Source organism: Aplidium turbinatum, chromosome 5, assembly GCF_918807975.1.
Source record: "Aplidium turbinatum chromosome 5, kaAplTurb1.1, whole genome shotgun sequence".
NCBI classification, from domain to species: Eukaryota; Metazoa; Chordata; class Ascidiacea; order Aplousobranchia; family Polyclinidae; genus Aplidium; species Aplidium turbinatum.
The window spans coordinates 28,228,549-28,243,515 of NC_137476.1; the positions used below are offsets into that span (position 1 = coordinate 28,228,549).

The window sequence follows — 14,967 nt, forward strand, 5'->3', positions numbered from 1 at the left end:
GAATCCTTGCAAAAAAGCTGTAAATGTTAACACCAGGCGGAACAACACGCGATAGTGGATACAATGCAATGATTAATCTATAAGAATAATTTTTAAGTAGAATAGAATGGACAATAATTGAACAATGATTGAGTGAATACACTTTCTAATAAACAATCAGCTTCTTATAAAGTCAACAACTACGCTGTATTTCAATACAGCGCATTAGTTCTAATCCTGCCTACGTCCACTGCATATCAATGGACCGAGTGTGTGCCATCCACTTTCACTGCTGTGGTCAGTGTCTCCGAATTGCAATTCCGTCACTGGAAGCGAATCCTTATCCGTCAAATATCCTTCATCCGACGTTCCAGGGGAAATGTTCTTGTCACAATTGCATTTCCAACTGTTGTTCTCACAGGTACCTGCATTTTAAAAATATCGACATATAAAGTTTCGTTAGGTCTTTTATGTTTTGTTCAAGACTAAATTGGAACGAAAGCAATGTGATGAGTAGCAAAAGCAGCAAATTAAAAAGAGGAAACCTGTTGTCTTTTATGGCTAAGTTGAAGTTACGGAAGACGTAGTTTTGTAATGACATGCCAAAGCAACTTTATCATGGAATAAACTAAATAAAATTTGTAATATTTCGCTTTCTGCATCCTACGCTTCATCTAATTATAAGCCGAGTAAAGCTATTTCAAGTAAAACTGTCAACTGTTGGATATAGAGAGATTAGCCAAATTGTTTTTCATTGGTGCTAAGCCTAATTTCTAACAAACTTGAGTTTTCACCATACATTAAATCGCTCGCCTTTAATCAGATCAATTTGTTTTGGCAGGGATGAGATTAATTTGTAGAAGTTATATGCATATCAACAAATTTTAAAACAAATTGTTTCATTTTAACATGACATTTTTAGGTCATATGTGATTTCGAAATTGCATCTAATCTGATACGTTTTGTGCGTGGCCGTGTTAAAGGCAGCGTGGTCAACAAATAGAAAATGCTAAGAAACGTTCCCCACAAAGGTGTTTTGAATAAAACACAAGAACAATTTCCTTTTTAGACAATTAGAATAAATTTAAATCTAACTTTGAAATTGCTCAGCTCACTATGACCTCCCGGAATTACAATGTGTGGTATAAAACTTATCTGCATTGCAATGCGCATGGAAATGGCCAAATGTTTAGCCATAAAAGAAACGCAGTTTTGATTTAGTAGATAATCTTAAAAACATTTAGATCAACTATTTTTCTAAATTGACATCAGTTGAGTTGATGTTGTTGATATTTCGTTTCCTGTATTTGAACTGTATGTCGGTGATCTCAACATCATCGCAAAAGCTTTCCATTAATAATGAAACTATCTCACCAGTTTCTCCACATGCACAATAGCGGTCCCTATGTGACGTAGCTCCTCCCCAGTATATCTGTGCTGATCCATCACGTGACAACCAGGCAGCCGGTGTTGGGTTGTATTTTTGGAACATGACTGATCCAACACAGTAATACTAAAAGACAACACACGTGACGTCATTAGCTCTTTTACTACATTACGTTGAATTGATAAGGAACATGGTAAGTAAGAAAAAGGTAAGATGAACAGGAAACTTTTGAAAAAAATAAATAAACATCAGTGTTAAAAAGTATATTTTTAAAAACTGTTTACAATTTGCAATGGGCAATGAATTGCATTCATAACTTATGTTTCATTGTCCAATGAACAAATTTACAAGTTGTTTAACCAAACAATGTAAAGTTGGTGAAGCTTACTCGTAGATCTAGTAGGCCTAGTTATAACACAGGCCAACAAAAAAGATAAAAAAATTTATTTCTGCAATGTAAGATGTGATTTGGGGTATATTGAGGCTGATTTCAAAAATCACATCAGATTTTACCCATCACATCAGGTTTTTGAGATTTTTGCATGATATTTTTTCTCATAATGTTGGCTTTTCGGCCGAATTTTCTCTTACTGTTACCGTTTTATAAAGACCTTATGAGCCAATAGTGTTTGAAAATTTGTCATAATCATGGAAACGATTTTATTTTGTAACATTTGGAGATGTATGATGACACCATGACCATTGGAGTGACCGACCTACCTTCAGAAGGTACACTAGTCAGAAGCCCCCTAGCTAGATGGTCCACTGGTCAAAAGAGTCACCTAGACCATCTGGCTAGTGGACCATCTGTCTATGGCAGACGGTACTACGACAGTTTATCGAACGACAGTTTATCGAAACGACAGTTTATCGAAACGACAGTTAATCGAACGACAGTTTATCGAACGACAGTTAATCGAAAACCTAACCCTAACCCCTAACCCCTAACCCCTAACCCCTAACCCCTAACCCCTAACCCCTAACCCCTAACCACTAACCACTAACCACTAACCTTAACCACTAACCTTAATCCCTAACCCCTAACCCCTAACCCTAACCTCTAACCCCTAGCCCTAAACCCTAACCACTAACCCCTGACCACTTACCACTTACCACTAACCCTAACCCTAACCCTAACCCTAACCCCTAACCCCTAACCCCTAACCCCTAACCCTTAACCCTTAACCCTAACCCTAACCTTAACCCCAACTCCTAACCCCTAACTTCTAACCCCTAACTCCTAGCCCTTCACCCTTAACCATTATCCCCTAGCCCCTAACCTTTAACCCCTAAACCCTGAGTATTCCATTGCATATGTGCTTCGTCGTTCGATAAACTGTCGTTTCGATAAACAGTTGTTTCAATAAACAGTCGTTTCGATGAACTGTCGTTTCGATGAATTATCGTTCGATGAACTGTCTTTCGATAAACTTTCGTTCGATGAACTGTCGTTCGATAAATTGTCTTTCGATAAATTGTCGCGTCACGATGGCAGACCATCCAACTTATGTACCTTCTGAGAACTGTCCATAAACCATCCCTTACAGGCAGGGTTATATTCACTTTCGCCTGAATGCTTAGTACCATTCTACTTTTTGATATATAACATCGGTTTTATCTTTTTCGCTGAACGTGGAGATTTAAGCTTATGTGAAACTTGTCTATGACTCAGTCTTATTTGAATTTTCATGTATTCAGATTTTTTCATATTAGCAAGGTGTTAATTCTGTTTGTGGTATGAATAAGTAGCAGAATGGCATCTTCAAAAAAGTGTGAAAATGACCCTGATGTTCTTTGTTACATATGTGGCAGTTATAGGCTCCTGTTCTTAACCAAAGGCAAACCATAACAACTTTTGTGAAACAAGCATATCTTGCATACTTTAAAATTCGCCTGGGTGATCAGGACAAATTATGGGCTCCACACATGTTGCATGTAAAGCTTGTGTGGAAAACCTAAGACGATAGATCAATGGAAATCCTAAATCCACTTACAACATTCACAAAAATCATGCAAGCGAAAGTTTGTCCAGAGTAACGTTTCCCAAATGTGCATGTGAATTTCCTTTTTTTCTTTAGAATTGAAGCTATTTTTAAGTGTCTATTCTGTTCAATTTCTTCAATTTTATTTTTCTTTGCTTGCGCAAACATAATAGCGAATGACATTACAAACACACAACTGTAGCACTAACATAAGGAAAAGATGTCAAAACCAGAAAGTTTAAAATATGTATTGGGGATTTGCAAAGCCATCAAACCTACTTCTTAACACGAAAAAATAACAATGTAGCCTACTCTTGTAAAAAAAATGACGTTGAACGTTTAGTGTTAGAAGATAAACTTTGAAGAATTGGGTTCAAGTTACCACACTTCAATAAAATTAAAAATTAAAAAAAATAAAACAGGTCTTGAAATACCTCAATGTTTTCATTAATATTATGTTTGTATCTCTTGTGTAGACTTTAGACTTTATAGTGATGAATTTAGACTTTATCGCAGACCTTGTTGACAAAAAAGAGTGCAAATTCCAGGAAACGCCATAGTCTATACCAATATAGATCAGGAGTCGATTTTACCAATTTTTACCAAAACATCATTCAGATATCATAAAATCCTGATGTAATACAAAAAATTTGATGTGATTTTTGAATTCAGCACCCAAAATATACCCTAGAATGACATTTACTATGCTGACACAAAAAGTGTGTTAGCTTGTGTAATCATTTGTGCAAGTGCAGGCTTTCCTTGCTTACTGTGACCTATCGTAAGTCGACTTTTGTTTCTACAGTGTAGAAATACATTGTCGCACTTATTGTTTGACGTAGCCCCAATAAAAAACATACTTTTAACTTTCTCAAAGCAACTTTTTCAACAACATTTATCTTTTTACCGATTGTCAGTAAATTATTTCACAACAAAGTTTTGCTGTATCAAAATGAACAAAATTGCTTCTTTGTAGTATTGATGAATTTAGTTACAGATCTTTATTGCGATTATTAGCCTACTTGACAAATGATGTATTGAACGAGGCTTCAACAACCTATGACGTGAAAATAAATATCGCAGTTCCAATATCGAGCTACCAACCTTGATAAATTGTCTGCAACTTTGTGATTGTTCGATTAAAGCAATTGCTTGGGGTAAGGTGACGTCATAATTAATCTTCCTTTTGTAACATCTGTGCGGTGCGCACTTGGCAACCCTGATCTCAGTTGTACTGTCGTGAGAGATGATAGTTTCTGAAATGTAAGTAACCTCTTTTCGTGAAGGTTGTGTGATTTTGTCTTTCGCCACATTACAAAACCAGTGTGTTTAGCAACTATCTATTATTTATGTACATATTTGTTATGACCGAACAAACCATCAAACCCCGGACTCCTAGATAAATTGATACAGTTTATTTTTGACAAAAAAAACACTTTTATAGATCCCAGGAGACTTTTAGGTTATACCATGTTGGTTGAAATCTTAACAAACTATGACCTGCTCAATTACTTTTTTTTTTTTTTTGCAACACAATTCTAATGTACAATCACAAAAATTGGGCTGTTAATGCCTCACAAAATCTGTTAAACAGCTGGGTAAATCTAATCCATATAAAATTTTTAGCCAAGGAAATAATATTTCATAGTTCTGTTGGTTTTACTACAGTCAATGACGTATTGTGCTTGAAAAACGGTAATGTATTGCAAGAGCCATTTATTCGAGAATACAATGGTGACTCAAATGGTGCAAAGCAAAAAACGAAACATTTTAACAAGATTAAGCAAATTACCGAACTGGAAAGCATGGCTAAATTAATAACTAAAGAAAAAGACAGAACAAAATTTAGTAAGTTTATTAGGAAGGTTACAGCAATCAACCATGATCAGTTTGTTGCACAAGAAGATAGTTAAAATCTTCATTTAGTAAGCTAAATTTGTTCAGTAATCAAATGAAATGTCAATCATTTAAACCTTTAAGGTATCTATTACTTGTTTCATTTGTAACTTTCGAGGTTTTAAATTGTGATATCCATTTGTCTACAGTAGAAGCTGTATTGACCTGAAATTTTTCGACATCTCTGCATTTTGAGTTACAGTACATTGCATAGGACAAATTTCAGAAAAAGTCTTGACTTGTAGGCCTACAGTTAAAATTATACCGTCGACGAAGGTTATAACGACCGGTTTCCTTTTTTGAATGTGTTTTCAAGTCTTATCAAAAGTCCTGCAAAAGCTTCTTTTGATAACACTATGCAACAAAATTGTGGTTTTGTTTTTTTATCTTGATTTTTTGTCAAGTTTCTTTATGTTTTTTAGTTCGAAAATAACCGAAAATAACCTTAGTTTTTTCGTAATGTTAGCCGTTTTCAAGTAATTTGAAAATTACTATTTGTTGAAATTACAAAACTATTTCTGCAATGCAATTTATTTAACTACCGTGGTTATTGGTCGTCGTCGTAGTATGAACATCTGGAGCCGAGGGTCTAACCATTTACCACCTCAGATTCACGATATTCTCGGACTACACTGGAAGGTAGCCACTTAAACATGATAATTCCCTGTAAGCTTTGTAAGCCACCGCCAACCAATCACAGCATATACTTACGTGCAATAGATTGAGTTTTGCTTGGTTGGTTGGCTTTGAATCTTTATCCTTGGACTGACAAAGCCTAGATAAGGAATTCCTAGTAGTTTCACATACTTGTAGAGGCTCTTAACGCAGGGCCGATTACCGAGATTAACAGAGTGAAGTTTCCGATGATTGAAGTGTTGTTGCCGGGAAATTGTTCTATCCATTAGATGCAGCTGAATGGAGAGCAGTCCTGAAATGCGTTGCTCAAGCGCACACCCCGATAGTCGAACTTGCGCCGCGTGATCTTGAGCCGGGTGCGTAACCACTGAGCTAACGTTCGGACTGTGTGGGAACCCAGTTTGTTCTTTAGGAAGCCTTGGGTCAATTATTAGTTCGACACGAGCATAGATCAGTCTCTCAAGGACCTTTAAAGGGATGCAGAGCAAGGAGTGACTTAACAGAGTGACTTATAGGAACTGTTGGAAGTTTATTGTCATTGCGAAGGAATACTGCTGTTAAATGTTTAATTGAACTGTCAATCACAAGCACTATTTTAATGGTTGTAATCTATACCAATTTCATTAAAAAGACCAAATATGTCTGAGCAATAGCACAACCCAGGAGGTTGAGCAACTGTACAAAATGTGCAAAGCTCAAATGACTCTTTTTGTACTTAGATATCTTGCAGGCAAGATCAAAAAAATTCCACTTTTGTGTCGTGAGTTCAAAAGTTATGCGTTGGCGTCCCTCAGAGATCTGTCCTAGCTCCCTTTCTGTATAAAATTCACACCCTGGACCTGCCAAACACGGTATCTGCAAAGTACGCCTATACCGATGACTTGGCTATTCTACACCTGTCGAGTCATTGGGAAACATTAGAAGAGACAGTAAACCAAAATATGATGACACTTTCGGCATACCACCAGAGAAGAAGATCAAAGCTCAGCGAAACCAAAACAGTGACGACAGCTTTCCATTTAAACAACCAGGAAGCAAAGCGCGAGCTCAAAATTAACACCGATGGATAAACCCTGTCATTCTGCCGAAACCCTAAATATCTGAGAGTAGTCCTGGACAGGTTGCTCAGTTACCGTCAACACTTGTAGTCACTACTCAAAAAAATCTTAACATGCACATTGCACATTGCACAGCTTTGGTAAGGCCACTCGTCGGCTCTGGTTGGTGAGGCTGAGTTGACACCCTGCGCTTTGGTATAAATGGCGTCTTGCATATCGTGACTGGATGCCCGCAACCTACACCATCGGACAATCTCCCTGTCCTTGCAGGAATCCAACCACCTGAGCTTTGTCGCGAAGAAGCCATTCTGTCTCTTTTTTGCCGTGCTATAAACCGCAACCACTTGTCCACTTAAGTCTCTACGAGTCTGTAAGCGAGCAACCGGCGACTGAAATCGAGACATCTATTTGTAGGTGCCGCACAACTCCTGATGAAAAGTGCCGAAGACCAATCCATCAGTGCGGCTACCTAGGAAAACTACCAATGGAGCTCGGAGTGGAAGAAGAACTCCTCAAAACTCCACAGTTTTATTTCCAACACCGGCTGCGCCACCACCAGAATGCTTCTATCAAGAAAAGTTTGTGTATGGCTCCAACGCTTGCGTACTGGCGTCGGACTATTCCACTCCAACATACGATTGTGGCACGGAGGAACAAATCGCAGACCATACCATCTGTAACAGCGACATCTACCATGCGCTAAATAGTGTAGTATGCGTGAACTGGATAACGAGTCAATTCAGTGGCTGTTCGACACTTATCCACACATAATTATAGACAAAGTCGCCACCACTGCTTTAGGATAGTAAAAGACAGAAATCCTTGACCCTTGGAGTGGCGAAGAAGGTTCAAACGAAGAAGAAGTAACTGAATTACAAAATAACTGAATTTACTGTAAGTTGCCCTGCTTGATCTTGAGCACTTTGTAGTATTAATAGCATTTACTGTAGTATAACATACAGTACATATGTTAGGGATAAAGTTTGATGCTAATTGTCTGAATTTAACAGGTATTTTAAACATTTTTAGAGTATACAATGCCATAAAGCAATTTATTGTATACCTGTAGTTGTTCCTGTGAAGTTGCAGTAAACAAAAAATGGCGCCACACTTGAACTATTAGGTGATATCAAGTAGACTCCTGATTGGTCAGCTGTTCCATCGATGTAGCCGCATGACTTTGGAGGGTTGATCAAAGATGCTTTAATCAAACATTAAATATTAATTTAAGTTTGATAGAAGAGAATGTAGGCTATTGTAATAATAAAAACCCAAACCAAGTTTGAGGTCAATTAAATATACGATACTGATTTAAATGTTTAAACCTGTTGTAGCACACAAAAAACAAAGCAAAAACGAAGAAATATCTTCTGACAGGGGTCATACTCACAACATTGCTTGTATGAATGACTCAGTTACATGTCTTGTAATGTAAATAAGATTGTATTGTTCGCGAGTCTACTCAATCATATTCTTATAAAGTACAGTAGATGGCCATGAAATGATACAAACTTTGAATTTTGTTATGATCGTTTGGTGCATTGTTGTTATGAGTAAAATAAACGTCCACGCCAAATTTTGCGTTGAAATTAGATCACCTTTCCTAGCAACATTTCATGTTCATTTTTAGCTAATTTTACCTATGAAGCCTATAGACCTTGTATAGTGTTAATTTCTGTAACACTAAAAGACGTTTTAAGTATTTGAAGCAATTTTATGCAAAAATTGCGATGGCTTAGCATGAATGATTTTTATTGGTAATTGAAGCTGAAATGCTTCTTGGCTCTACATATAAACATAATTCTTCTGATGCTAAGTCGCTGCCTCGAGGAACGACTTCTTGCCTTGTAACCTGCCACTTTTGTGCAAGCTTTAGTCGTGATCTAATTCCTCTATCCATTGACTGAAGGTGGTCTGGCTACTTCGGAAGGCGTAAAGATTTTTCAAGGATGCCCTATACTTCTTCAACACTGAGGAATGTCAAAAATAGAGACTCAGTTTTCAGTTCAGTGTCCCAATCAATCATAATCAAGTGTTGTGTAGACCATCTGTCATGTACAAATATCTGTTGATTGACACTACATTGGTACAGAGAACTTCACAAGCAAGCTAGCAATCCCTTGAAGTTGGTTACTTAGTTGGTTGAGAACTAGAAAATATACCCTTAATACACTGCTCCAGGGAGAGCTCCACTTGGACACCTGGGATGGCCAGGTTCAATGGCTGCAAGATCATCAGCCATTTTCTCTACTGTTTGAATAAGTACTTGTCGATGATCCCAATAAAGTTGAAACAGGCTGTTTAGGTTTATAGGTGAATGTAATTAACTTATATTTAAAATAATTTGCTCTGCTTAGCATTATAAACTTTCTTACAGTATTGATAGCATTTCTTGTATAATAATATTATATTTAAATATTTCTATTTGAATAAAAACATTTTGATGATGCCAAATAGGGTAAAACAGGTTGTTAATATTTTTAGGTGAACAAGAGACTAACTACTCTTTAAATAATATTATTTTATTTTAGCAATGCCAAAACTACATTACATTTTATTAAACATTGTAAAAGTATGCGCGATTGAGCTATGGATTTAGTATTTGCTTAGTTTATAACAATATTGTTATTTGCTTTGACGTGTTATCCAAAACATATTGAATGCCGTGCTTTACTTCGCTAAATTACTGCAACTTTTCTTTTAAACAAGAGGAAAAGCCAAATGCCTTTCCCCTGCACATACGTCACTGACTCTAGGCTATCTCACAAAACAGCCTGAAACAAAAGAACATAAAAAGACTAATCAAATAATATTAGTGGAGTCATTGATGTTATTGCAGCACACCGAGAACGAAAGCGTGCAGATTGGCATTGAGCCAAGTTCATAGATAATACAGTGTCGTTCCTTCATTGTAGTTTCATGAAATAGCGTCAAGTGTACATTTTCAGTCCAAAAGTCGATAAGCAAAACTAACGTCGATTAGCCTTAAATTTGTTGCGTGGCTTTCAAATGCCATGTACAACAAAGCATCAAGCGATCACTGAAATGTGTGACAAAAATACTCCCTACAGTAGAGCTAACAAATTGAACTCGATATAATAAATAATATTTGTTTAGGGAATTATCAAATAGAACATTTCTTCATATGAAACTTACTCTATTTGAATACACTGAATTAAACATAATTTGGAATTACAAAATCAATTTTTAGCAGTATAAAATTAATTGTCATCTTATCGAGGTATACGCCCGGTAGTTGAAGGTTTAGATTAAGTGGACAGGAAGGCAAGGAAGCCAATCTTTGTGTCCACCTTCAAGCAAGCCTTTAAGTGTCTTTCTAAAGACACATTTATATGGTCTTGAGCGGTATCGAACCGGCCTCCTTTCGAGAGCTAAAACAGTGCTCTCACCACTCGGCTATGTAACTAACAGATTGATTGAACTGGCACGAGTAAAATATACAGTATTTCCAGGAATTCAAATATAGTTATTAGTCTCTATAAAACCACTACAGCCTGTTTCACCCTTAAAAGAGGATCATCAGAAGGTCCTTATTCAAACAGAGTGTTTTTCGTAAAATAATAGAATAAATTATATAATTAAATTTAAAATAATTAAATAAACTAAATAATAAATAAAATATAAATAAAATAATATAATAAATAGTATAATAAATATAATATAATAATAATACAATATTATTAATATTAATAAAATAATATAATAATAACATAATATATAAAATAATAAAATATAATAAAATAAATTAATTAATTGAATTAAAATTAATTTAAATAGAATGTTTTTTTGCTTGGCATTGAACATTTTTTGTAGTATAGTATTTATTGTTCAGTATTTACAGTATGCGTATTGCAGCACAAACTAAAAAATTTAATGAAAACTGTTTTTTTTTGTCGGCGTATGTTCATTTTTACGATACTTGTTTTCAGTACCGTAGCAAGTTAATGTAGTGGAGCACTTTTAAATAAATATTCTTTATTAATTAAGGCTAAACTGTAGGCCTACACGTTAATTTGCTTTAATTGTGGAATATTTTCATAATTCGCTTGCAAATAATTAAATACATTTGAAATTTTCTTGTTCCTTTTCAAGCTTTCGTAATCTTTCGCTGATATTTTCTGAAGTTGCTCGTTCTCCCTGAAAATATTTCAATCAAGAAAATTACTTTGTACTGAATGCAATTAAACAAAGAGTTGAAAGTGTGCGCGATTGTCGGCGATTTCTACAAAAAGTGTTAACGACCATCAAGATCAGGCCGCCGCGTCTTTGGAAAAAAAGCTAATGGCATGTATCACGATGGGAACAACGAGTAGATTCCTTGTCTTTTTGCCAATTTAATATAAATCTATAATCACAAGGCATCAGCCTGAATGCAACAAAAAAACCGCAAAATTCTATGAAGTAATTACGATGATTAATGATATAAAACCACATGCTATGATTAGGATGTAAAACAGAATAAAATTAAAAGCTTACTTTTTGCCCTTTAGCGCCCTTCAATCCAGTCTTACCGGTACGAGTCTGGGCAATATTGCCATTGGAATGGACAGTTGGTTGACCAATTGACCCATCGTTCCCACCAGCATTGCAAATAAAGGTTGGTGGACCGCCATAAAAACTACCAGCCTCTGGTGATTGACACCCACCGTAACCAATAAATAGCAGGAAGATTAGGTTTGCTTTAAACAAAATTGTCATGCTGTTTTTTTTTTAATTTTTGCTGTACACTGTAAACAAGTTTAAATTAACTTTAAAACTACTTTGCCGGTTAATTTTGCCAGAATAAGTCTCACAATGACTAGTTGCCCATTCACAGAGATGGGAAAGATCACCAAAAATATTTGATCTTGAAGATCAAGATCAAATCACCAAAACAACCTGATCTTAAAGTTTAAGATTTACATCTTGAAGATCAAGATCATTTTGAAGATCAGTTTTTGTGTACTTGAAAAAAGTTTTTGATTAATGATGCTGCACAAAAAAATACTATAAGCAACCTGGTTAAAGGTAGTTGGTATTGCTAAATGTTGCTTTTAACTAGAGATTAAAACTTATTAAGTTACATGACAAAAAACTGAATTTCTGACCTTAAACTTATAATCACTAGGCAAAATGGTGGATGCGACTAAAAAAGGGACAAAACTTTGTATTGCAATTATCGCCTTACAAAAATTCAATTCTTACTTTTTGTCCTTTCGCACCCTGTACGCACCCTATAAGCAACCTGGTTAAAGGTAGTTGTTATTGCTAACTGTTGTTTTTAACTAGTCAATCGCCGAACTAAGAATTGTAAGAAGTTAGTTACTGTTACTATTAGGCCTATTAATCGTTGTCGTAGTTTGCATAGAATAACAACGTCACACCCAAGGTCGAGGATAATTGCAGTACTGAAAAATCACCAAATTTAGAATTAGTTTTATGCTCTTTATTAAACACCATTGAACTGCATCATTTTTGCCAAATTTTGTGCAGTTTCCATGGGAAGCTTTTATTTGTATTAGCCTACTAAGTATTTTCAACTTTCACTGAATTATACCAATGTTCATTGCACCATTTACCCATCTGGTAACCTTGCTTTTGTTGTCTGCTATAAAAGCGTTCAGAGGTCTGCGGGCAGACAAACCGCTCCAAACAAAAATACAAAAGCTATACAGAACAGAGGCAGCATACCATTTCAAACTTAATATATATGTTTATATCCAAACTCAAAAATTTATTGGTCAGGTTGATTTGCTGCAACAAACCACTTTACATGACCAAAATTGGCTATAGAGTCCAGTTTTTTTAGCACCGCCATTCTAAATTTTCAAACATCTAAAATTGGGTCAAAGAAAGCATACATTTTTTTTAGAATTCACAAAACAGAAGTGTGAACAAAGTTGAATCATGTTTTATCATACTTCAGCATGAAATACATGCGGCAGTTGATATATTTATTATGACCAATATAGAAAACTTTTTAAATTTTGAAATGGCAACACTAACCAAATTAGATTGAAACTTTAAATCTAATTTTCTTTGATACACATCATATGAACAGTGGCTTAATATTTGCAATTGCCACTAATTACTTTGCACAGTACGAATTCTAAAAACATACCTCTTTCGAGTGAGTAAACTTCAATTTTAAAGTGATTGTCACAATCAATGTGCAAAGCCTCGCGTCGGGCTGCTTTGCGTCTTGACAGAATGTGCTGTTTTCATTATGGAATTCTTGAGCGGTATGTTATTATCGGTCAATGACCAGTAGTAACCTCTAATTGTGAAGTCGTTGTTCTGCAACGTAATTCTAGATTATTCTGTATCTGGAACGTTCTGTTGTTTTCACAATTGCCAATATCGTTTGTCATGATGTCACAAGGTTGTTTACGAATGGACCTCTGATTACAAAATCTGTATTATGTAAAACGTGTTTTCTGGAATCATTTTCCCTACGTGACTTTCTAGAGACTTCTGTTGTTTACATTTAAATGCTGCTTGATAGAACAATGGTTCTTTATGATGTAACCTTGCGTAACCTTCTCGAAGTTACTGGACTGAACAACCAACTATATAAATAGTGGTGTAGTTATTGTAATATTATTATGGTGATTATTATGAGTTGATTATGAGAGGTGTGCTATGAGTTGTGGATTGGTAGTTGATGCAGAAATTAGAGTTATTTGAGAAGCCGTTCGTTAAAGTTCTTCAAGAAGTCAGATTATCATTTCGCTAGTAGAATTATTCGACATTTAATTGACTGCTTTTCGGTTATAACCCATTAAACTACGTCATTGAATCTTTCCAAGTCTTTTTCCTGGTAAGAGATAGAAAGAAATCGTGACATTCTGGGGGCTCGTCCGGGAATTACCGAAAAAGAACAAACCGAAAAACGGATTAGAAAAACCGAACAATACCGAAAGGTTTATTGAAAGAATAATAAATTAACAACAAGCTGTCAAAATGGCGGATACCGTCAAACATGAGATGATTGAAGACTTACGGAGCATGGCTGAACGAATGGGGCTGAGTGACAATGAGAAGTCTCAGTTTGTGATGGAAGAGTATCACAAGATAATGGCCCAAAAAGCTCAGCAAGAAGCTGACGAAAGAGAAGATAGAAGAGCTGCTCGTGAAATAAGGAAAGCAGAACTTGAAGCTGAAGAAAAGCGAGCACAACTTGAAGCTGAAGAAAAGCGAGCACAACTTGAAGCTGAGGAAAAGCGAGCACAACTTGAAGCTGAGGAAAAGCGAGCACAACTAGAAGCTGAAGCAGAGGAGAAGCGGGCGCAGCGCGAAGCTGAAGAAAAACAAGCACAACGAGAAGCTGAAGAAAAACGTGCTCAATGGCAGTACGAAGCAGAAGCTGAAGAAAGAAGAGCGCAATATGAATTGGAAAAGTTAAAACTTGAATTAGAAAGACAAAAGCTGGACATTGGTGAGCGATCTAATTCTACTAATGATAATGCTCGAGATGTTATTGTGGCGCAAGTTAGACGTCCAGATTTGCCATCATTTGTTGAAGAAAAAGATGAGTTGGATAGTTATTTGTTAAGATTTGAAAGATATGCTACAATAGCCAAATTAGAGAAGTCGACGTGGGCTACCCAGCTAAGCATGTTATTATCGGGACAAGCTCTTGATGTATATTCAAGACTTTCACAAGAAGACGCCATGGATTACGATAGATTGAAGTTAGCTCTGTTAAAGCGATACAATTTTACCGAGCATGGATACCGTCAAAGATTCCGTGAGGCAAAGCCTGAACGACACGAAAGCCCAGGTCAATTTATTGAACGTTTAAGAAACCTTTTGTTAAAATGGTTTGAACTTTCGGGGGCCGAACAATCATTGGACGGATTGGCAAACCTTATAGTTAAGGAACAATTCACAGATTCATGTTCAAAAGATCTGTCTATTTATTTAATGGAGAGAAGTCCGAAGACTCTAGAAGACATAGCCAGTGTGGCAGAACAGTACTTAGTTGCTCATGATGAGAAGTTGTCGACTGAAGAGACGTTGTCATGCG

At 36.0% G+C, this 14,967-nt stretch overlaps 1 protein-coding gene across 1 annotated transcript; it reads right to left on the minus strand.

Moving 5' to 3' along the window:
• Window positions 1-210: 210 nt before the first annotated feature.
• On the minus strand, window positions 211-9,180 carry LOC145771099 (contactin-associated protein-like 4). Its single transcript, XM_082582839.1, has 5 exons — window positions 9,132-9,180; window positions 8,002-8,139; window positions 4,453-4,604; window positions 1,354-1,492; window positions 211-404 (listed from the first exon to the last, which is right to left on the minus strand). Exons 1-5 carry the CDS (start codon window positions 9,178-9,180, stop codon window positions 211-213), a joined length of 672 nt encoding a protein of 223 aa, XP_082438965.1.
• Between the last annotated feature and the right edge of the window lie 5,787 nt (window positions 9,181-14,967).

Excerpts from the sequence above, each read along its gene's own strand:
- LOC145771099 (XM_082582839.1), bottom strand. The coding sequence starts at position 9,180 with ATGGCTGATGATCTTGCAGCCATTGAACCTGGCCATCCCAGGTGTCCA. Across the intron at positions 8,140-9,131 it reads TGGCCATCCCAGGTGTCCAA|CATCTTTGATCAACCCTCCA; the intron begins GTGGAGCTCTCC and ends GTTTGATTAAAG. Across the intron at positions 405-1,353 it reads TTGTGCATGTGGAGAAACTG|GTACCTGTGAGAACAACAGT; the intron begins GTGAGATAGTTT and ends TTTAAAATGCAG.